This window comes from Heterocephalus glaber, unplaced genomic scaffold (assembly GCF_053883595.1).
Source record: "Heterocephalus glaber isolate CG9 unplaced genomic scaffold, H.glaber_assembly_v1.0 deba00001431, whole genome shotgun sequence".
NCBI lineage: Eukaryota > Metazoa > Chordata > Mammalia > Rodentia > Bathyergidae > Heterocephalus > Heterocephalus glaber.
This window is the reverse complement of record NW_028258295.1, coordinates 3716257-3741960: the sequence shown is the minus strand read 5'-3', so window position 1 is coordinate 3741960 and position 25704 is coordinate 3716257. Positions and strand designations below refer to the sequence as shown.

The following is a 25704-nucleotide window of genomic DNA, read 5'->3' as shown; positions in this document are numbered from 1 at the left end:
ATTTCCAATGATGAATGTCACTATATTGTATACATAAAATATACCAATAAAAGGGTATACAGTTAAAAAATAAGCAAATAAAAAATTCATTACCATTAAAAAAATTAAATTTAAAACTGGAAAATATTTAAACATATAAACATTGTAAAAATGCATAAGAAACTGTTAGTTATTCCCAGTATTCATTTTCTCTTTAATACTCAATGAAAAAAATGTCCTGAGTCTTAGTTTGACCCAAGATCACTGCAGAATTTGTCAACTCCTCTTGCCTCTGGGTTTGTCCATGTGGTGAGGTCCTTACGAGGGGATGGAGATAGAGGTGAGGTCAGTCACGGTCAGGCAATATTCTTCAAGTTAGCAGGCATTCCCTTTTCCTTCCTTATGCTTCCAACTCTTGGCGAAGTGAATGAGATGAAGGATGGATCCAGAGCCAGGTTTAATAACAAACATGTAAAGACTTAAAACAATAATGTAAAAGAAACGTATATATGATGAGTCAAGAACCACTTCCAAATCATCTTCTGGTTTAAGGCAATATGTGTGTGTGTGTGTGTGTGCATGTGTGTGTACTAACGAACCTAATTGTAACTAATACAGAAGGTAAAAAATGTTTCTTCCTGAAGTCTGCTCTTGTGAAATCCTAATTAAAATCCTAAAATTATATAAACATGAACTTTGTAAATCAAATACGAGCAATATAACTTCAATACCCACATATACAAATGTGTTATATATTAGAATATAAACATATTTCTAAAACACAAATATATGCTAATAAATGGACAAGCACACATAGAAATGAATAAATTTGCAGGATAATAAAGTGGATGTGAAGAGAAGAACAGGTTAGGACACAGAAAATCAAGATTTCTTCTAATTATCAAAGAAGGAAACAGGCTCTTCTCTGTACTAGTTTTGGTTGTATGTGGTGAGAGAAAAGGGACTATGCATGGAGGTGTTCATGTCACATATTTAAAGACCAGCTGTGGACAAAATAATCATTATTTTGTGCTTTTGGGGTGAGAAATATGATTTTAAATGCATCTAAAGGAAATTTAAATACTTATACTGAGTTAAAGAAGAAGAAATAGCTCTGTACTTTGCCTCTGGACCCAGTGTAACAGAAAGATGCAGGGAAGAACATGATGCCATTTGGAGATGCCCATGCTTGTCTTCTTAATGCAACTCTTTGTGAAAGTTTCAAAGCTTAGAGGCATTGGAAAAAACAAAATTATTTCCTACTATGTATAAATGACCTTAAAATAAAAATGGACATATCTGGATGCTGAGTCTAAAAGGCTGTTATAAGGAGAGATTAGAAAAATCCTCTAGGTGCTTCTCCCACTACAAAATGAAGGTTTGAGAGCTGAGCACATGACAGAGGGCACCAAAACCTTTGGAGATTTAGTACTGAGGAGGAATTGTGCCTCCTGGGAAGACTACCTCAAGCTTTCCAGCTGCAGTTTCCAACAATACCAATGGGATCTTAATTGGATAAAAGGTAGAGAAGGAAATTTACCATTAGAAATCTGCTTCTCAGGAAGGACAAGGAGTTTTGTATGGAAGAGGTGTTTGTCATTAGTTAGGTCACAGTTTGTTGACTTTAACTTTTCTGGCTGAACAAAGAACCCATAAGAATGCAATAGTAAAAGAACACCAGTTCTAAATCTGAGAGTCTATACTTGGGTGGAATAAAAGAAAGCATTATCTCATTAGGAATAGAGGAAGATTGTGGACACAAAGGTGGTGATATCATCCCAAAACTGTGGAGGAAAGAAAGTTGCATAGATGTATATGAAAATACATACCCATATATGTTTATTATTTTAAATATTTTCTGATACATTGCTATCACCTTGTGAGTAAAATCTCTCAAATCATTCACTATATGACCTAATGAAGCTTTACGCAAAATGAGGGATTATATTTTCTCTATTCCAAAAGGTAAAAATTATTTATTTTGCAAACCTCAATTTCAGATGTTTGTCAATATATTTAATTAAAAGGCCAGGGACACAAAATATCAACAAGATAAGATGCTAAACAAATATTTTTATTTCCTCAATTTTGATAGATAAGATATGGATTAAAACAGCCTGTTTAATATTTATAAATCATAATAAATCATGTAGAGGCATTTAAGGAGCTTACAAAATTGTGTAGAGATAAGCAGATGACACTTGGTAGACAGACTCTTGGTCACTCCAGAGGGGCGATGTCCTCTATCTGTCTAAATGCACTAAGTCAGCCCTATCTTGCTACTTTTTGTTCAAATAAGTACCCACAATGATCTCATGATTTTGGGGCAGTTTCTGTCTTGTTTCCTTACTAAAATGATAGAAATAGTAAATTTTTACTAAAGATAAAGCTTTTCTTTATAGGAACTTTCTTTTTTCAAAAAAATTCTTTAAGGCAACTTTTACATCCTTATTCTTCAGGCTGTAGATCAGAGGATTTAGCATAGGCACAACAGTTGTATAAAACACAGAGGCCACTTTCCCTTGGTCCATGGAGCTGACTGATGAGGGCTGCAGATACATGAATGATAGAGAACCAAAGAATATAGCAACAGCAGAGATGTGGGAGCTGCAAGTGTTGAAGGCTTTGTACCTGCCCTCAGTGGACCGAATGTGGAGGATGCTGGCTATGATGAAGACGTAGGAGCTAAGTATAGTTAGAGTTGGAAGAAAAATATTAAACACACTAAAACACAGAACCACTACCTCATTGATGAAAATATTAGAGCAGGAGAGTTCCAGTAGTGGGAAAAGGTCACAGAAGTAATGGTTTACTAGATCAGTCTTGCAAAAATCCACTGTTAGCATGCAGACTGTGTGAGCTGTGGCACCAACCAAGCCCATGCTGTACACCCCAGTGACCATCCAGCAACACACTTGAGAAGACATGGTAACATGGTAAAGCAAGGGGCTACAGATGGCAACATAGCGATCATAAGCCATTGCAGCCAACATATGACACTCTGAAATAGCAAAAACAACAAAGAAGTAAAGTTGAGTTATGCACTCAGGGTAGGAGATGGTGTTTTTTTCTGTCACAAAGTTCATCAGCATTTTGGGGGTAACAACAGTGGAATGGCAGAGATCAATGAAGGACAGACTGCTGAGGAGATAGTACATGGGGGTGTGCAGGTGGGAACTGAGTCCAATCAGAGTGATCATGCCCAGGTTCCCCACCACTGTGAATGTGTAGATTGCTAGAAAAAGGAGGAAGAGAGGAATCTGGAGCTCTGGTCTCTCTGTTAACCCAGCAAGAATAAATTCAGTCACTGTGGAATGATTTCCTTTTGTCATTTGCTTCATGGAATCTATGTAGGAATAGAAGAAAAAATTTTAGATAGGTATTTATTATTCAACAATTAAGTGGGAAATAATTTTAGCTTTTTCATCCATGTATCTCCACTTCTCTCTGAGATCTTCATTTATGTTATGTCACTGATCTTGAGATCCCAGAGATAAATAAATGTCATGTAGAACTATCTCTATCTTTTGTTCCATCCTGTAAGTGTCATTATTAGTAATACTCATTCTATGAACACTTAAAAGATAATTATAACTTATTTAAGTGTTTGATGAGTCATACAATACTAATTATAATCTTTTCATATTAGGGCTTTCCTGAAGGGACAGATTCAAATAAATATACATACATGTAATTATACAAAGGCATTTTTACAAACTTAGAATTACAAAATGCAAAGCAGAAGCATTGAAAATGATATTCTGAACATTGGAGAGCCAGAGGATCTGGTAGCAGCCCAAGGTTGAATCCTACATGTTTACTGTAGTCACATGTGTGAGTCTGTATAGGAAGGCTGAAGAGTCTCCACTAGGAGGCTGAAGAAAGTGGAGACAAGCATCCAAAGTTAACGGTAAAGACCAGAACTCCCCCAATATGGGGGCAGTATCTTCTTCTCCCTCTTTTATTCCTTCCACACTGCAAACCTAGTGGTTGGTTCCACCCGCATCCTGGGGGGGATCTTCCTCCCTCCTTATCTGGCCTACATGTGAATGAGCCAGACACAGCCTGAACTTAATCTGCTAGATGGCTCTTGCTCAAGTCAAGTTGACATATCACAATTAACTGTCACACTTCTCAATTTCTCTGCAGAGAAAATGCTTTTTTATGTTAAAACAACAACATCCAGAAGAATTCACAGTCAATACCACACTTAACTATGAAACACTAAATATTTTCCCCTACAAAACTAAAAAACACAAATCATCCACTTCTGGATTTTTACTCACATGGCAACTAGAGTGCCTAGCTACTGCATTCAGGCAACAAAATGAAATTAAAATGTACACAAATTTTAAATTGAGAATTAATTCTTCTTTGATTCTATGGGTAAATGGCATATTTTTACATAGAGAAAATGTGAAGGAATCTAAAAAAAGATTATTAGAAGAAAAGTCTGGCAAGGTGATAGAATTGAAGGTCTGCATATAAACTCAATTTTATTTCTACACACTTACATTGAATAAGAAAAATCCTTTAGCAATAGTCTGCAAAGATGAAATGCTGAAGAATAAATTAAAGAAATGTGTGAGATGACACTTAAAAAAATAAAGTGCTGTTGAATGGTACTAAAGTCCTTCAAACATGGAAACAAGCTGTTGTTGATGAATCAAGAGACTCTGCATTGTGAAAAGGCAATACTTTTCAAATTGACCTACCAACTCAGTGCAATCCTTATCAAAAATTTTGTAGATATTGACAGGTTGATCCCAAGACTCCTATAAAAATGCAAGAAATCCAGAATAATCAAAGCCAGCTTGAAAGTTATATATCAAGTTTGAAATGTCATTTTCTTATTTCAAAACCTACTACAAACTTACAGTGCACAGGTTGGTATGGTATTAATATAAATATAGACATACAGATCAATGAAATAGAGTTGAGAGAGCAGAAGTAAACTCAGATGTGCAATGGATTGAATTGTTTAATGGTTCTATGACAATTCAATGGGGAAACATTAATTTTAATAACTAATGGTCATTGAACCATTAGGTAACTACATGCAAAAGAGTTTATTTGAAATTCTTTCTCACACCATCCTCAAAATGGGTCATAGGGCTAAGTGAAAGACCTAACACTGTAAAGAAAAACAAAAACATTAAACAAATAACAATCCTAAGTATTGGTGAACTTGGGTGTGATGATCTTTCTTCGATAAGGTACCAAAACCAGAAGCTACCACAGAAAAAGTAGTCAACTGTGCAACATGAAAATTTTTAAAATTCTATTTTTAATTAACACCATCCAAAAAGTTAAAAGCCAACACATAGGAAACCAAAAGATAAAAACAATTTTAAAATTTCTTACATTTTAACAGTTTAAGGATGGATATCCTAATTTAAATTGTCAGAACATCTAAATAAGGATTCTCAAATTTGAGATACATAAATTAGCAATAATTCCTGAAATATGTTAATCAAGAACAGACTCTCAGGCTGTGTGTGTGCACTGAATAAGAAAACAATATTTCAATGTATAAAATATATCAAATTATGCATATAAATGTTATTAAAGCAAACATAATAGTGACAACATAAGCAAACTATTTGTTATGCACATTCAGGATAGAAGAGGGAATAATGTAAAATGATTACTCTTTAGAATCTTATAGTCTAGAAGGGGACAGAGAAGCAGACTGGACAGTGAGATAAATACCATGGTGAGGCAGGTCCTACATGAACAAAGCTATTATGGTATTGTGCAGAACAGGGGTCAATGAAGCCTGCTGAAAACAAATAAAATGATATTTTCTTTATGTTGCAACTTGTATCACATGATGTGGCTGTTGCACAATAGCACATTTGTTGGACAGAGAGTTTTAACTCAACATTCCTGTAGTTTCTATAATTTTCTATTAGCTTATTATGTAGGGTCCTAAGTAATAAAAGTCCCTCCATTAAGATCATTAATAGTGAAATTCTAGTTAATAGAACTACTTTTTGTCTGTACATGAACATATTCTTTATGTGGGACATACTCAATTTTGTATTTATGAGTGTCTTACCAGCTTTTTTTCTACACTAATTTGTAAACTCAATGAAGTGCTGGGCACAGTGCCTTGTATAAAACAATTATCAAAAATATACTTGGCAACATTTTTACAAGAAGTTTACAGATGAGTTAATACAGGTTTGAAGTAACTGGATAAAGACTTCACACTCTAAGATGATAAACAAAGAAGTGTTTTCTATAATTTTATACTATATGGGACATAGAGATTAGGGAGCATCTCCTCATCAGAGAATTTGCCTCATAGAAGGAGAACCAGTAGAGATAGACCAATTGTCCTCTGCATCTCTATTAACACTGGGGAAGACACTGCAGATAAAGACTCTAGAAATATAAAAGTCAAGGACAGGTCACAGACACACCCCTTCTTCCTAGAGAGTTCAGTGTTGTGTATTTTTCTCTACTACTCCTGTGAAAGGAAGAAAGACTGATAATGTGAGGTAGTGTTTGCCTCAAATTACCTTTAAAGTCACAAATCCTGATGTCTGATGAAGCTGATGCCCAGATATTTGGCCTTCTGCAATGGTAGCCTGATGTGATAATTTCATATGCTGAGTGTAACAGCCTGATTAGGAACAAACAATGATAATGACCTCCCACCAGAATCTTATCCCACAAGTAGCAACTCTAGGGAAAAGAAATAATTAGAATTTCCTTTTATCTACATTGGTTCCCAAGTGTTTAATATCTTCACATATTAATATGTAATTAAGATTAATATTTAATTATCAATATTAATGTTCTCACATAAAAAGTGTTCTGTGAAAATATGAATTAAACAAACATTATAAGAGTTATTGTCAGAGCTGCACTGAGTTTCAATCTCAGGCATTTAAAAATTCAAAATTTTAGGAAAATTTTAAAACATGAACTAAAGAATTACCTAAAGTTATTTCTTAATCAGAAAAATACCAAATCAGGGACAAAAGCAAACATCATTGATTCTCTTAATTTTACTTAGATTAATATGATATACTGTACTCATAACAACAGTTCTTCTTGGAACACTGTAATTTGGCCACTGAATTAAACCAACTTTTATTGAGCTTCATAATGAAGACCTGTGAGAAGTGGCTAAGAAGACTGAGGAGGAGAGATGAGGATTGTTTTCCTTCTAGAAATAAAAAAAAATGTTGAGGAACATTGAAAACTCACCTGTCATAGAAATTATTTTCATACTAAAAAGGTGTACATAAATTTTTAATGATTTTATTCAGTATTCATTAAGTGCTGTATAAATTTTGAGACAATACTTGCAATAAATTATCTTAAATTTGCTGTGGAATAGTTTACATTTTTGTTAGATGTGTGGAGCTTTCATCTGTTTTATAAAGTTATTTTTGTAATTTGCTAAAGTATTTTTTAAGTTTCATTACTGTCATTAATATCAACACTTAGTATAGCAATTGTACACATTAATGAGTTTGCCTGCAGTATTTCATAACAGCATATATGCAGTCTTGATCACTTTCCTCTCCATTTCTCCACTCTTCCGACCATCCCCCCCAACCCTTCCCCTTACTGCTTTTCCAGTCACAATACTCTCTATTGCATTTTCAGCTTTTTGTTGTTGCTGTTTTAAGTTTCCATATATGACAGAATATTTGTAAATTTTGTTTTCCATATACAAGGAGAGAGATGGTGATCTAGTTTCAATCTTCTACATGTGAAAATCCAGTTTTCTCAGCATAGTTGTTCAGGGGACTGCCCTTTCTCCTGTTGGCACCTGGGCTGAGAAACAGTTGGGTTAAAATGTAGGGATTTATTTTTAGGTCTTGCATTTTGCTCTATTGGTCTTCAGGTCTAATTTTAGGATAATACCATAATACTTTGCTGTTTTAATTGCTATGGCTTTGTAGTATGTTTTGAAATTACATATTGTGATGCTTCCAGCATTATTCATTTTGCTGGGAATTGCTTTGGTTATTCAAGTTGTTTTGTGTTTCTACAAGATTTTAGGAATTTATTTCTAGTTCTGTCATTAGTATTTGTGCCATGGTTACTTTTAAACTGTAGATTGTTGTGTATTATGTGCATTTTAACAATCTTACTTCTTTCAATCTGTGAAAATAGGAGAAGATTGGTACTCTTAAATCTGTTGATGCTCGGCTGGGAATCTACTCAGTCCTGTGCTTTGTTTTGTTGAAAGTCTTTTTATTAGTTCTTCAACCTCATTACTTAATATTTATCTATTTAAGTTTCTGAAAACTTCTTGGTTTAGTTTCAGTACATCATATATGGCCAAAAAGTTGTCTATTTCTTCTACATTTTTCATGTTACTGGCATAGTTTTTCAAAGTATCTCATGATGATTCTTTGAAATTAAGCAGTAGTGTTTCCTTTTTCAACTTGAATTTTACTTGAGTGTTGTCTTTTTCTCTTGAATAGTAAGCTAGTTTTGTCAATATTGCTATTGTTTTCAAAGAACCAACTCAATTTCCTTGACTATTTACAGGGGAATCTTAGTCTCCATTTAATATGTCTGTTCTGATATTCATTATTTATTTTCTTGTAGTGATTTTGGCATGGAGGTTGTTCTTGTTCTTCTAAGACATGAGATGCATTTTTAGGATATTTATGTGAAATCAATTTGTATTTTAGGCACTCATCGATATAAATTTTCCTTTTAATACCCTTTTGGGTGTATCCCAAGGACTTTGGTATGTGTGTTATGGTGTGTTTCTTCAACTTAATTAATTTTTTTCAATTTCCCTTCTGATTTCTTTAAGGACCCATTATTTGTTCAAAAGTGTGTTGTCCATTTTTCATGTATTTATGTATGTTCTACTACTTCCCTTGCTGTTGATTTCTAATTTCATTATGTTGTGGTCTGATAAGATGCAAGAAATTATTTCAATATTTTTAATTTACTAAGATTGCTTCGTAGCCTATGATATAGTCTATTTTGGAAAATATTCCAAGTACTGATGAAAAGAGAATTTATACTCTGCAGCTGTTGAATAGGATATTCTGTAGATGTCTGTTAAGTCCATTTTTCCCTCTGTAACTTAAGTGTGATTTCTCTTTGTTGATTCTGTCTGGATGGTCTATCTATTGGTGAGAGTGGATTATCCATTATCCTATTGGTACACATATACATGAAATTTTTATGATTTCTTCATGTGTTGTTCTTTTGATCAATCTATAGTGGCTTTTTTGTCTCTATTAATTTTGTGTTAAAGTTAGTTTTGTTCTATATGAATTTAGCTACTCTTGCTTGATTTTAGATTCCATTTGCTTGAGACATCATTTGCTGTATTTTCAGTTTCATGTTGTTTATGTCTTTGCAGTTGAGGTAAATTTCTTGTATGCAGGATAGGCTTACTGGGTATAGTATACTTTACTAGTAAATATTTTCTTTCACAACTATATCATTTTAGCCATGTGAGTTCCTGATGAGAAATCTTCTGTTAGTCTAATTTGTTTTCATTTACAGGTCAATTAGTGCAACTTTCTTGCAACTTCCAAATTTTTTCTTTGTTCTGTACTTTTGTAAATTTAAGTATCGTATGTCTTGGAGAGGCTCTTTTCTAGTCATGTCAATTTTGAATTCTAAATGCCTCTTGTACATGGATGTTCATATATTTCCCAAGATTTAGGAGATTCTGCTCTTATTTCACTGAGTATAGTTTCTATGCTCTTAGCGTGTAGCTCTTTTCCCTCCATTGTGTTTCTTATATGGATCATTGATCTTTTAATGGTGTCCCAGAGATCTTGTGCACTCACTTCAGTCTTTCTTATTATTCTCATTATTGCTGTCTGAGTGTAATATTTTGCCAGAGTTATCCTCACACCCCAAAGTTCTTTATTCTGCTGGAAGTAGTCTGTTGTTGGAATTTTCAATTGAGATTTTTATCTAATTTATTGAAATTTACATTTTTAAAATATATGTTTGGGTTCTTTTCAGAAACTATCAAATTTCTCATTCACATTCTGCGTTTTATTCTTTAATTCATTTAATATTTATTTGTATTCTCCTAGATTTCATTGAGATTTTAAAAATCATTCTTTTGAATTCTTTATCTGGTACTCCATTCATTTTTATATCTTTGAAATCTCTTACTATGGAATTAGCTTAGGGTGATTACAGATCACCTTGTTTTACATTTATCTCCCATTGCTATGTTGAGATTTTTCACATCTGTTGGTATAGATATCTTGTTGCTTCATTTTCATATAGTTGTCTTTCCTTTGTGTAGATTTATTTATTTTTTTCTTTTTTCCATTAAGTTTATTGGTACATTTTAGTTGTACATTATGATCATATTCATCATTTGGAATTTGTACCTATACCTTATATATCTATGTTCTTATTTTTCCCCCATTCCCCTTCCTTCCATTAAACCCCTCCACACCCCCTTATTTACAAAAACTTTGTTTCCATTTTTTCCTTCTCTTCTCATATTTTTTTCCTTTCCTTCTTTCCTTTCTCCCATCTCCCTCCCTAGATCCCCTTTCCTTTTGGACTTTTTTTTCTGATTTTTCATTGTCTATTATAAATTTTGGTACTCATTTACTCTTGCAGTTTCTCACAGCAGAGAAACTATTTAGTATTTACATGTGTGTGTCCTATTTATTTCACTTAAGAGTATGGTCTCAAGGTGCATCCATTTATCTATAAATGCCTCTAGTTTCTCATTCTTTATGGCTGAGTAGTACTCCATTTTATATTTTTAAAAAAGCTACACCTTCTTTATCCAGTCACCAGTTGATGGGGATTTCTTGATTTTTTCCCCTCCTTTTCAACCCTCCCTCTTTCACAGTTTCCTTTTCCTTTTGAACAGCTTCTTCTTATTTCATATCATCTATTATACATGTTGGTCTTTTATTGCCCTTGCAGTTTCTCACACTAGAGAAACAGTGCAATATTTACACATGTCCAATTTAAAAGTATAGTCTTAAGTTGCATTTAGCTATAAATGTATTGTTTATCATTCTTTATGACTGAGTAGTACTTCATTGTATAAAAAAAACACATCTTTTTTATCTATGCACCAATTGATAGGCCTTTGGGTTGTTTCTGAGATTTAGCTATTAGAAACTGTGGTGCTATAAACATGAGTACTGTATCACTGTGGTATGATGCTTTAAAATCTTTGGGGAAGATACACAGCAGAAGAATAACTGGGTCAAATGGGACCTCTAATCCTAGTTGAAGAATCTCCACCCTGATTTCCACAGTGGTTGCACCAGTCTACATTCCCACCAATTGTGGAGAAGGTTTCCTTTATCCCCACAGCCCCAGTAGCATTTGTTGTTGGTTGACTTCTTGATAGTAGCCATTCTTTCCAGGCTGAGGTGGAATCTCAGTGTTGTTTTCACCTGCATTTCTCAACTGACCCATGATCTTGAACATTTTTTCATATGTTTATTTGCTGTTTCTACTTCTTCATCTGAGAAATGTCTATTTATTTCAGAAGCCCATCTTTGGATTGGGCCTTTAAATTTGGGGTCTATTTTTTTAAAGTTCTTTATATAATCTAGGTAGTAGTCCTTTGTCTGAAGAATAGCAGGTGAAAATTTTTTCCCTTTGATCCAACCAATGTGCCAGGCATCACATGCTGGGATATTCTGCTTCTTTTTTGTTGTTGTTGTTATCCTTCCTGATCTCTAATATTCACTAAGTTTTTTGTTTTCTGTTCTGTCAATTTCCAGTGCTCAGCCACAGCCAGTTACATCCAATAGCAGTTACACACCTGTTGCTTGGTTTCCATTCTCAGGAGGAACAAATCCATGCTGTGTATCTCTAACCCATCATCTTGAGCCTGTGTCCCTTTCTGCCATTTAAGTTTTAAGGGGTGAACACAAGTAACACAATAACTCATAAACCCCATGAAAACTTTAATTCATATCTAGTGATTAAAGCACAGAACTAGAAATACGTTACAAGGAAAAATACAATATTTGTTCTCTATTATTCAATTGTTTTTGTAAGTGTAGAATCCCCAAACATTCATTATTAATAAACAATATCAAAGAAGACATCATTATTATATTTGTGATGAATGAGAGGTGAGCCTGATTAGAACCTGGGCTGATAAAAATTCATGAGAATGAAACACTTCTTTCTGTTATTGAACATTATATAGAATTTAGAAAAATAGAATGAAGACTAGAAGACATTTCAGATAAGGAAGCATGGAAAATATGGACCACAAAAATGAACCCAGAATTGTGGAGCTGTTACAGGGATGGTTCCATCTAGTATGATACACACCTTTTTTAGTAGCTCTTCACAGTTATTAAATTATCACATTTCCTTTAAGCATTACACAGTTTATTTTACTCACATGTAACTTATTATTATTCTTAGGTACAATGCTAAATTCTTCCAGTTTTCAACAAACAGAAAGCTTCCTCTCTCTGCCTTTTAGTACATGTTCTAGACTTATAGGGTAAGAAAGGCAACATATTTGATGAAAAATGTAAGGCAAAGCAAGAGCTGTTGTATTCCTATTAGATGATAAAGAAGGAATCTGGAAGAGAAAGGGGGAGAAGGAGAAGGAGAGGAGCAGGAGGAGAAGGAGTGCCAGGGTCCAGCTCCAGCAGGTTCAGGTCCTGAGAGGAGGTGTGGAGTCGGCGATGAGAGAATGAGACAGACACTGAGTGGAGGGTCGGCAGCTCAGCTTGCCCATCTGAGTTATACTGAAATCGCTTTACTTATATATGTTTCGATTACACAAGGCTTTGGTAAGCACATGGGTCCATACACAGTGTGTTTTCATACAGAGTTAAAGAAAAGCTGGTATCATCTAAGAAACTTATTTTTTAGACCACCCAGTTCTAAATACTCTTCCTGGTGCTCCATGAACTCTTGCTAATTTATCAGATTTGCATTTGAGGAACAGGAAGCATTTTTAAAAGGTCAGGCTACTTCATTAGGCCAAGTTTCATGGGATCTCATTGTTATGTGCCCTGCACGTGTTGGCCAAGGGTGACCAGGTGCCAGACAATGGGGCGCCTGCATCATGAATTTGTTGATGTCCCAATCTCCCTTTGTATAGTCAGGATATATGGATGTCACGTCCCCAATACTCATGGAAGTATGAGTGAGGGCCTTTTCTGTAAATGGATTTACAATTTCTCCCTATAATCCCGGCCTAGTAACCATTTCTGAAGTACTGACTTTTATCCTTTCAGTGATTTCCCAGGGAGTACTGCACCGAGGTAATCACTACCGCGGAAAGCAAAAGCAAAAGACAGAGTCGTGGTTTCAGCCATAGTCTCAGTTTCACTGGAACTGTGTCAAGCAGTGAGATTGTGACCATGGCCTGTGCCAAAGGAGGAGGAGAAGGAAGAGGAGGAGGAGGAGGAGGAGGAGGAGGAGGAGGAGGAGGAGGAGGAGGAGGAGGAGGAGGAGGAGGAGGAGGGAGAGGGAGAGGGAGAGGGAGGAGAAGGAGAAGGAAAAGGAGAAGAAAAAGAAGAAGAAAAAGAAAGAGAAGGAGGAAGAGGGAGGGAGAAGGAGAAGGAGGAGAAGGAGATGGAGAAGGAGATGAATAAAAGCAAAACCAGGAGGAGGAGAAAGAGGAGGAGGAGGGAAAGAAGGGTAAGAAGAAGATGGAGATAAAGAAGGATGGGGAGGAGGAAGAGAAGGAGAAGAAGAGAGGTGGAGGAGGAAGAAGAGGGGGAGAGAAAACTGAATGGAGTGGCACAAACCTGTATTCTCAGCTAATTGGTAGTCCAAGATAGGAGAATTGCAAGTTCAAGGCAAGCATGGACAACTTAGCAAGACGCTGCATCAACAGTAAAATAAATAAAAAAAGGACTGGAGAAGTAGCTCAGTGGTAGAGCATTTGCCCAGCACTGGAAACATGTTCAGTTCAATCCTCAATATTAAAAATAGCAAAAAGAAAAACAATGACAAAAAAATAGTAGGATAGAAACAAAAAGAGGGGAAGGGAGGAAGAAATAAGGGAAGGAGTGAGGAATGGAAGACAAAGGAAAGAAGGAAGGAGACATGGGAGGGAGAGAGAGGGGGAGGCAGAGGAGGGAGTTAAGACCTGTGTTGTACACTAGGTGACAACACACAACGTAATAGAGAAAAGCAGAGAATGGGCAATACGATTTGTATGTCCTTAATTCAATTCCCTGTGAATGTTTTAATGTATAGAGGCATCTGAAAGAGAACAAACACAGTTTATCATCTAGAATTGGCTCTAAAATAAAGCAGAAAAATTTCATGTCCAAGCATCTGAGAGGCTAGTCTAGTGAGTGATAAGAAAAATCTTTCTGATTCAGCTCTACAGAAAGAGAAGGCAGGTGGAGGAGCTGAGCAACTAGCAGATGCCACCCAGGGATACTGAGACTCACTGATGGAGACCATGTCCTCTCAGGAGGAAATGTTTTCAAGAGTGCTAATGGAATCTAATTTGGGCATGAGAAAGTAAAATACATTTATGGATTGGAAGTCTCCTTTGCCCCACCAAAAAAGATATCAATTTTTATCAAAAATTTATACTGAATATTGGGGTAAAATGATGTTTCTCATTAGCCATAAAAGTATTTGTAGCTTTACTATGAAATAAATAACTTCAACATAAAAATGCCACTTCTAAATCTGAAGTACTATAATGTGGATAGGATAAAGCATGATATCTGTGGAATAAAGGAAAATATTCACGTCATTATTAGAAAATAGAGGTGGTAGCTTATTCCCAAAAATGTGGAGGAAAGATTGTTACACATTATATGTCAATATACAACTAATATATCAAATATACTTATTATTGTAGTTATCATCTACTCTATTATTAACTCTGTGGGTAGGGACTATCTTATCAACCATTATGTGCCTCTTAATATAGTTCTATACACATAGTAAGACTTAGGGGTCATATTTTATGTATTACAAATAGTTAGATTTATTGATTTTAGAGACTATGCTTTCAGAAATGTTTTATAATTGATTTATTTTAATAATCTCATTGTATAAAATGTTGAGAATATGAATACATGCTACCAAAAATATTTATTCCAAGAATTAAGAGAAATGAATCTTGCCTAAAAAAATCTGTGTCATCAACATAAAAACTGTAAACAACCATATGGAGAATTTTTTAAATGTTTAGAGGAGATATGTCACATATACCTAATCATGTGACTCCAGCCTTACCCTCTATTCCTTTCTTCTAAATAACTACACTGGGCATGGGATTTAGCTCATTGGCACTACACCTGCCTTGCAGGCACAAGGTCCTGAATTGGATCCCAGGTACTGAAAATAAAAAATTAACTACACAATAGCAATAATCTCATGACTTTTGTACACAAATTGATAACCTTAGAGTGTTCTCTTATAAAATTACAGAAATTATAAACTTTTGCTGAAGCAAAATATTCTATTTCATAAAATAAAATGTTTTTCAAGGATCTTATTTAGGGCAATTTTCACATCCTTATTCCTCAGGCAGTAGATCAGGGGGTTTAGCATAGGCACAACAGTAGTATAAAGCACAGAGGACACTTTCCCTTGGTCCATAGAGTTGAAGGTTGTATGTACATGAATACTATAGAACCAAAAAAGATAGTAACAGCTGAGATCTGGGAGCTGCAAGGGCTGAAGTCTTTGGACCTGCCCTCAGTGGAGTGAATGTGGAGGATGCTGGCTTTGATGAAGACCTAGGAGCTAAGAATGGTCAGTGTGGGTATCAGGACATTAAAAGTACTGAAGCTAAGACCTACCACTTCATTGACAAAAGTACTGGAGTAGAAGAGCTCAGGTAGTGGGAATAAATCACAAAAATAATGATTTATTACATAAGCTCTACAGAAAAGCACCCTCAGCATGCAGACTTGTGAGCTGTGGCACCAACCAAGCCCATGCGGTACACCCCAGCGACCATCCAGCAACACACTTGAGAAGACATGGTAACATGGCAAAGCAAGGGGCTATAGATGGCAATGTAGTGGTCATAAGCCACTGCAGTCAGCATGTGACACTCTGCAATAGCAAATGCACTGAATAAGTAGAACTGAGCCATACATTCAGGATAGGAGATGATGTTCTTCTCCGCCACAAAGTTCATCAACATTTTGGGGGTAATGTCGGTGGAACAGCAGAGGTCGATGAAGGACAGACTGCTGAGGAGATAGTACATGGGGGTGTGCAGGTGAGAACTGAGCCCAATTAGGGTGATCATGCCCAGGCTCCTCACCACTGTGAGTACATAGATTCCCAGGAAGAGGAGGAAGAGAGGAATCTGGAGCTCTGGTTTCTCTGCTGACCCAGCGAGGATGAAGTCTGTCCTGTGGAATGATTTCCTTCTTCCATTTTCCTTTAGGAATTCTATTTAGGATGAATAACAAATTTTTGATGAAGGTATTTATTATCCTATGAAACAATGAAGTGTGAAACTCTAGTCTTTCAACCAGGTATTTCCAGTTCTCTGCCAGCTCCTTCCTGTGTTGGATATCAAAGAGTTTGGGATTACAGACATATGAGACACATCAATAAACATCAGAGAGAATTTAGCCCTACTAGTGCTCATTCTATTTTCATGGTTATTAGTTGTACCCAGTCCAGGAACATTCAAGGAACTGTTCAGATAACTTTGATTGAATGCTCCTGGAATGTCCTTTCCCTTAGTTGTAATCCTCTCTGCTCTGCAGACAAAAAACAATTTATTGTAAAAATAGTGTTAGCATTCAAAATAAAAAACACACAATGCTGTAATAGTTAATGGTGACCAGCTTAAAAGTTGGGTTTTTTGTTTTGTTTTGTTTTGTTTTTGGTACCAGGGAACGAACTCGGGACCTTGTGCTTGTGGGGCAAGCAGAGGCAACACTGAGCTAAATCCCCAGCCCACTTAAAGATTTTTTTAAAGCTAATTAACAAGACAAGATGTTGACTCCCTACCTTTCATTCAACATTAAACTTGTAGTCCTAGCTTTTGAAATTGGACAAGAAATCATCTTCAAGAAAAACGAAGTGTAAACAAATTGCTTCTTGAGATTAACTACTACAGATATCTCATGGAAGTACAGTACTGCAGCATTTGTCCTTCTGTGATGGCTCATTGCATTTAGTGCACTGTCCTCCACATCCATCTATGTGATTTCCAAACTCTATATTTCCTTTGAGGAAGAAACATAGTTTTGAAAGGAAGCAGTGAAGACTCAGAACCATTGTTAGATTATTATACTATGCTCAGAATTTTTGTAGGTTTTTTCCTAGATTAGCAGAATAGAAGAAAGAAATAGTCCTTGCTTACCCTGATTTTAGTGAAGTATTTGTCCAATGTCTTGTACTCCCCTAATGACATGGTACAGCTACATGTTGTAGGTGAATGTGCAACTCAGGAACTGTCTAAAGACTAATCGTGTAGCTAGAAATTCTGAGTTATTTTTCTGTAGTAGTGTATATTTAGTTTTGTCTTTATTTTTTTTTAAAAGCACCAAGGTCATTTTTAATCTTTTTATTTTTTTATTATTTATATATTTAGTACATTTTAAGTAAACAATACATTTACATTTATCATTGTGTGTTTGTACCTGAACATGATATATCTTAGTTCTTATTTTTCCCCCATTACCTATGCACCCTTCACCCCCACCACCCTTCCCTATTTACATAGACTTTGTTTCCATTTTTTAATTGTTTTTTTCTTTCTTATAATTTTTCCTTTCCCTTCTTCCCATTCCCCTTCCCCTCCTGCCACCCTTACCCCTTTGGACTTTTTCCTATTTCAAATTATCAGTTATTTGTTTTAATCATTTTCATCCTTATTTATGCTTTTAGTTTCTCACACTAGAGATACTATTCGGTATTTACACGTGTGTGTCTTATTTATTTCACTTAAGAATATGGCATCAATATGCATCCATTTATCTATAAATGACTCTAGTTTCTCATTCTTTATGGCTGAGTAGTACTCCATTTTATTAAAAAACCACATCTTCTTTATCCAATTTCCAGTTGATGGGCACTTGGGCTGTTTCCAAACCTTAGCTATTACAAACTGTGCCACTATAAACATAGGTACACATATATTGCTGTGGTATGATTCTTTTAATTCTTTGGGGAAGATACCCAGTAGGGGAATAGATGGGTCAAATCGGACCTAGTCCTAGTTCTTTGAGATATCTCCATAATGATTTCCACAGTGGTTGCACCAGTCTGCACTCCCACCAACAATGGAGAAGGGTTCCTTTCTCTCTACACCCCTGCCAGCATTTCCTTATTGGTTGATTTCTTGATAGTAGCCATTCTTTGTGGGGTGAGGTGGAATCTCAGTGTTGTTTTCATCTGCATCTCTCAAATGACCAGTGGTGTTGAATATTTTCTCATATATTTATTTGCTGCTTTTACTTCTTTGTCTGAGAAATGTCTGTTCATTTCAGATTCCCATTTTTGAATTGGGTCTTTGAATTTGGGGGTCTGATTTTTTTCAATTCTTTATATATTCTAGATAGTAGACCTTTGTCTGAGGTACAGCTGCTAAAAATTTCTTCCCATACTGTAGGTTGTCTCTTAGCTCTATTGGTAGTCTCTCCTGCAGTGCAGAAGCTTTTTAATATGATGAGATCCCAGTTGTTGATTCTCTGTGTTAGCTCCTGTGCTACTGAAGTTTTGTTCCTAAAGTCTTTTCCTATGTCAATGTCATTGAGAGTTCTACCTAACTTACCTTCCAGCAAGTTTACTGTTTCTGTCTTGATATTTAGCTCTTTAATCCACTTCAATCTTAGTTTAGTGCATGGTGATAGGTATGGGTCTAGTTTTAATCTTTGGCAGGCTGAAATCCAGTTTTTCCAACACCATTTATTGAACAGGCTATCTTTTCTCCAATGAGGGTGATTGGCTCTTTTGTCAAAGATGGGGTGGCTGAGTATGTCTGGAGTTGTTTCTGCATCTTCTAATCTATTCCACTAATCTTCAGGTCTGTTTCTTTGCCAGTAACATGCTGTTTTTATCACAGTAGCTTTGTAGTATAGTTTCAAGTTGGGGATTGTGATACCCCCAGCCATGTCTCTGTTGGCTAGAATTGCTTTTGCTATTCTAGGTTTCTTCTGCTTCCAAATGAATTTTTATATTGTTTTCTCTAGTTCTGTAAAGTATATTGTTGGAATTTCAATTGGTATTGCCTTGAATCTATATAGTAGTTTGGGAAGTATGGCCATTTTCACTATATTGATTCTTCCTACCCAGGAACAAGGGATGTCTTTCCATTTTCTTATATCCTCTACGATCTCCTTCATCAGAGTGCTGTAGTTTTCAGTGTAGAGGTCTTTTGCTTCCTTTGTTAAGTTGAACCCTAGATATTTCATTTTTTAGTTGCTATTGTAAAAGGAATTATTTCCTGAATTTCTCTCTCAATGGGTCTGCTATTTGCGTATAAGAAGGCTATTGTTTTTTGAGTGTTGACCTTATATTCAGCTACTCTACTGAATCTGTCAATTAGGTCTAGAAGACTTTTGACAGTTTTTTGGGTCTTCTGTGTAAAGCATCATATCAGAAAATAATGACAGTTTAACTTCTTTGTTTTCTATCTTTATTCCTTTTCTTTCTTTCTCTTGCCTAATTACTATGACTAATGTTTCCAGAACAATATTGAACAGGAGTGACGATAGTGGGAATCCTTGCCTTGTTCCTGATTTTAGCGTGAATGTTTTCAGTTTTTGACCATTTAGTATGATGTTGGCTGTTGGTTTTCATAGATAGCCTTAATCAGGTTGAGATAAAGACCTTCCATTCCAATTTTCTGTAGCGTTTTTATCATGAATGGGGGCTGGATTTTGTCAAATGTCTTTTCTGCATCTATTGAAATGATCATATGATTTTTTGTCCTTGACTCTGTTAATATAGTATATGACATTTATTGATTTATGAATGTTGAACCATCCTTGCATCTCTGGGATAAATCCGACTTGGTCAGGGTGTATGATCTTCTTTTTTTTTTTTTTTTTTTTTTTTTTTTTGGTATCGGGGATCGAACTTGGGTCCTTGCGCTTGCGAGGCAGGCAGCAAAACCACTGAGCTAAATCCCCGGCCCAAGTATGACCTTCTTGATGACACTCTGTATTCTTTCTGCTAGTATCTTGTTGAGGATCTTTGCATCTATGTTCATTAGGGAGATTGCTCTGTAGTTCTCTTTTTGTGTTGGATCTTTCCCTGGTTTTGGAATCAAAGTAACACTTGCTTCCAGGAAAGAATTTGGAAGCCTTGCTTCCCTTTCAATTTCCTTAATGAGTTTAAAGAATAATGGTGATAGTTTCTCTTTAAACATCTTGTAGAATTCAGCAGTGAAGCCATCAGGACCTGGGCTTTTCTTTGTTGGTAAATTTTTTATTACATTTTCAATTTCACTCATTGTTATTTGGGTGTTTAGAATTTCTATATCTTCTTCATTTAACTTTGGCCATTTGTATGTATCTAGGAATCTGTCCATTTCTTCTGTGTTTTCCATTTTATCAGAATACAGGTTCTCAAAGTAGGTATTGATGATCCTCTGAATTTCTGCTGGATCTGTTGTGGCTTCACCTTTTTCATCTTAATTGCATGGATTTGAGCCTTTTCTTTACTTTTTTTGATAAGTTTGGCTAAAGGTTTATCAATTTTATTTATTCTTTCAAAAAACCAGCTCTTCGATTCATTGATTTTTTGTATCATTCTTAGTCTCCATTGCATTGATTTCTGCTTGGATCTTTATAATTTCCTTTCTTGTATGAGCTTTGGGTTTGTTATGCTCTTCTTTTTCTAGGAGCTTGAGGTTCTGCATTAGTTTATTTAACTGAGTTTTCTCTGTTGTCCTAATATAGGTATTCATTGCTATGATTTTCCCTCATACAACTGCTTTCATTGTGTCCCACAGATTCCTGTATATTTACTGGCATTATCATTTACTTGTAGAAACTGTCTAATTTCTTCTTTAATTTCCTCTGTGACCCATTGGTTATTCAGGAGAGTGTTATTCAATTTCCATGTGTTTGTGGGTGTTTTGTGATTTATGTTATTGATCTCCAATTGTATTGAACTATGGTCTGATAATATACAGCGGATAACTTGTATTCTTTTACATTTACTTAGATTTGCCCTATGAGCTAGCATGTGATCTATTTTAGAGAATGACCCGTGTGCAGCTGAAAAGAATGTGTATTGTGATTTTGTGGGGTGGAACACTCTATAAACATCTATTAAGTTCATTTGTTTAATAGCTTTGTTCAGTTCTAGAATTTCATTGTTAATTTTTTTCTAGATGATCTGTCTATTTGTGATAGAGGGGTGTTGAGGTCCCCCACTACAATTATGTTATTGTTTATTTGGTTTTTCATGTCCATTAATATTTGTTTTGTATAGTTGGGGGCATTCATATTTGGTGCATAAATATTTAGGATTGTCATCTCTTTCTCTTGGAGTGTTCCCTTCACAAGGATGTAGTGACCATCTTTGTTTCTCTTAATTAGTTTTGGATGAAATCTACTTTCTCTGCAAGTAAGATTGCTACCCTTGCTTTTTTCTGGGTTCCTGTCATGTGGAGAACTGTTTTCCATCCTTTTACTTTCAGTCTATGAATTTCCTTTTGAGTTAGGTGTGTTTCTTATATACAGCATATTGCTGGGTTTTGCTTCCTAATCCATTCTGTCAGTCTGTTTCTTTTGATTGGTGAATTGAGGCCATTAACATTGATAGTTATAATTGAGAGATATTGACTCATTCTTGCCATGGTGTTTTATTGTTGTTGGCTCTTTTGTTATTTTTCCCCCTTTCCCTTTAGTTTCTTACCTTGTGTGGTGTCTTCTCTCTGTTGGCCCTCATGGAGCTGTGACCTTCATTGTCTTTTTCTAGGATATTGCATAAAATTGTTTAGAGTGCTGGTTTGGTGTTCATGAAATTTCTCAGGTATTCTTTGTTGTGAAAGTATCTAATTTCCCCATCAATTTTAAAAGATAATTTTGCCAGATACAACAGTCTATGTTGGAAGTTATTTTCTTTTAGGGCTTGAAATACTTCACTCCACGCTCTCCTTGATTTGAGGGTTTGTGTTGAGAAATCTGCCATGATTCTGATGGGCTTTCCTTTGTAGGTGATTTGTTTCTTTTCTCTAACTGCATGTAGAATTTTGTTCTTCTGTTGGGTTTCTGGGATCTTAACTATTATATGTCTAGGCGTAGATTCTTTTTGATCGTGGCTAGGTGGAATTGTATATGCCTCACTTATCTGTATGTCCAATTCTCCACCTGTCTGGGAAGTTTTCTACTATTACTTCTGTGAACAATTTTTTTGTCATTTGTACTTTCTCCTGTTTTTTCATGGACTCCTATGAGTCTTATGTTATTCTTCTTTGCATCATCTAGCAGCTGTTGGATTGATTTCTCATGGTCCCTTACTATCTTTAAGAAATCTCTGTTTTCATGGTCCTTAACTGCGATCCTGTGTTCTATATCTGATATCCTGTCTTCAGATTTTCTTAGTCTGCTCTGCATGCTTTCAATGGAGTTTTTAATCTCCTGAATATCTATTAAATCTGTTTCATGGATTCCATTTCTTTCTTATGTTGGGTGATCATGGTTTCCATTTCTTCTTTATGCTGGGTATTCATGGCTTCCAGCATGTTTCTGAGCTCATCTATTTTCTTATCTGTTTCTGCTCTAGAGCCTCTAATCATGTCTTTCACTCTACTCACCATCTCTGTATTTATTTCGGAGATTATTTCTGCTTTAAATTTTTCTAGAGCCTCATGTATCTGCTTTGTTACTTCCTGTGCTATCAGTTCAGGGTGTCCAGGTTGTTTATTATAAGATTTTTCCACCTCATTTCCCCCAGAATCTCCTTTTTGTGGAGTGGAAGTCTGCGTTTGTGCCTTGCTTAAATGTCTTCTCATTTTTGTTTTTGGTACTGTCCTTGGTTTAGTTCATAGGTTGATATTTCAAAATTGCTTAATATCAGGTATCTTTGTTGCTTGTGTTTAAAACCCTTGTGGAATGATTGCTTTTCAGAGGTGTCTTCCAGGTACGGCTTGTGTTTAGGTTTTGAGGCTCTAATGACTCTGAGGCTATTTTATTTTCCTTATACCAGGAAGGAAAACTGATTAGGTCAATCACAACATGTTACTCCAAATGTTACAATCAGCAATACCATAGCATCAAGCGCAGCTTAGAAAATGACAATTTGTGGTAGTTATTAATCTATCACATTTAACTATGTGAAGTATAATCCCCTGTGCCTCTGTAGTGTGGGACCAGGTAGCAGAAGAGCCGGAAGCGGGGGGGGGGGGGGGGGGCTGGGCCTTGCAGGCACCCGGGAGGCTAAGCAGAACGCTGGATGGAGGCGGGGCTCCAAGCTGCTCCTGGGACCTCACAGTGCCGTGGGCAGGAAGAGGACCGCAACTGAGGAGCTTCAAGCCGCTTGGCTGACCAGCGGAGAAGAGTCCCGGATGAAGGCAAGGCTCCAAGCTCCTCCCGGGACCTCACTGTGCCGTGGGCAGGAACAGGAACACAGCAGAGGAGCTTCACGCCGCTTGCTAGTTTTGTCTTTAAAAATGGCCTACTATCAAGAACTTGGATTGTGCCCCCAAAACAGAAATTTTGAAATTTATAAATAATAATACTGAAGGTGTATACAATGATACTTATCTAAGAAAGAAATATTTGTGCGTGTGGACTGATATTAAAATCCCTTCAACAGTGGTAAGCAAATAGTATGTTGTGGGTGTTCAGTATGGAGAGAGAAGTAATATGGAATCCCTGCTTTTCAAGAATACTACAGTCTAGAAAGGGACAGAGAGGCAGACTGGAAAATGTGGTCGACACCGTGCTTGAGAAGGGTGCACAAGAAGACAGTTGTTATGGTTCTGGCTTAGAGAAACCTGAGTCTGAAAGAATTAGTAGGAATAAGCTAAGTCTGCACAATATTCAAATTACAAAGCACTGCCTTAACAGTTTTACATGTTCACAAAATATGGATCCAGAGAAAAACACCAAAATATACAAATAATTTCAAAGCATTCATTAAAAGAGTGTCCAAACTGAGGGAAGGTATAGACCCACAAAATACACTGCATCTGATGAATTGTGCTTAATTCTGATACTGGGAGGAGGTTGGGTTATTATATTTCATCATGGGGAGTTATAAATTATAATTACTTTGGAAGACCAAGATTTAGAACAAAATAATTTACACCTACTTTCAATATGACTAGTAACACAAATTACAATGGAATTGGTTGTATGCTACCTACGAGGGCCAACTTACAGTCCAAGAGGTACAGTTTGACTTACTGTCACAATCCCCTTGACCATTAAAAATTCCTGGAAGTTACATGTATTAAAATTATGAAGAAGGAAATATTATTTCTTCAGACATGTTACAGCAAAATATGAGTAATACTTTTCAGGTAGCTTTAGGAAATCCTGCAGTTTTTGTGAGGAGGGTAGACTTCCTGAAAGTCCTTCAGTACTCTGAGATTTAAAGACTGTCGAAGAATGCCCTTCTGATATTCACACTTTCTTTGCTTGGCATCCTCAGTCCAGGTCATACATAAACTTTAGAATAACTGCCCTCTCAGGGAGAGAGCTTTCAATGATGTTGCTGGTGTAAATTGAAATAGAGATTGCAGAGCCCTCTTTTTCTTAGGAGATCAAAGGCAGATCTCCTAGTCTTAGTAACTGACATTTGTATTATGGGCGAAAGGCCACAGTGCCTCTCACAGTTTCCTTATAAGGCATTTGGTGACAAGATCATGTCATTTTTACCCAGAGTTTTCAAATAAAAGAGTAGCCATAAAAATATGTAGAAGGATCCTCCCTCAAGATTTCCTTTCACTGAGGATGAGCTGTTGGAATATAAAAGCAATTAAAATTTTCTTTTCTCATCCTTCATGTGACACTCTCATTAGCTCCCTCTTGTATAATTTCTATCTTTTTTGAAGTAGTAGGCTAAGAGCTAGAAATTAAAGACTGGCAGACATGATTCTAGCAGGGATTTATGACAACTTCTTCTTATATGAAAATTATTTCTGAAATATTTAAATGAATTTTTATGTAAGCTTTGGAGAACTAGTTGAATATTTGAATATAATTGAATATAATTTTCAGGATGCTTTATAGCATAACCTCACTGAAGGGGCTAAGGGTGAAAGGTGGTGACCTAAGAAAGTTTGGAAATGAGTAGAATTTGTAGGATTAAAGCCAAAAAATGAACTGTACAATCACTGTACTCAGTGGATAAAGTTGTTGTTAGTCATTTCCCATATAGGTATAGGTTGACAGTTCTGAAACCACTGTACCCATATTTTATGAATGAACAAAAACCAATAAATGGGAAATGGATAATGGCAGCCAAGTTTCTTGAATTGGCAGATTTCAGGTCAGCAATGAGAGATCTTAAAGTTAGCCATATGATACTGAATGCATGTAAGAATGGGAACTGATGTTTAACACAATACTGAAGTCAGCAGTGGGAGATCTTAAAGTGACCCATATAATACCGAATGCATGTAGGAAACATCAATAGGAACTGATGTTAAGCACAATACACAAACAAACATAAAGGCATAAATGTTCAAATGGCAAGATTGTATCAAAAGGGCACAATAATTAAACAGCAAGACGTCCATTGGCCAAGACTGGAACAATGGAAAACTTGTAAAAGTTATAGTTGAATGTTGATTTTCAATTCCTCCTTGAAACAATGGGCTAACCCAGGGCTCCTCATGTTTGTGATTTG

The 25704-nt window shown here is 35.8% G+C and overlaps 1 protein-coding gene and 1 pseudogene across 1 annotated transcript; both read right to left on the bottom strand.

The window, feature by feature from the left end:
• Window positions 1-2375: 2375 nt before the first annotated feature.
• On the bottom strand, window positions 2376-3320 carry LOC101726406 (olfactory receptor 8G50-like). Its single transcript, XM_013067834.3, has one exon. The coding sequence runs from the start codon at window positions 3318-3320 to the stop codon at window positions 2376-2378; it is 945 nt and encodes a 314-aa protein (XP_012923288.2).
• A 12067-nt stretch (window positions 3321-15387) lies between these two features.
• Window positions 15388-16314, bottom strand: LOC101721958 (olfactory receptor 8G3-like; annotated as a pseudogene).
• Window positions 16315-25704: the final 9390 nt, after the last annotated feature.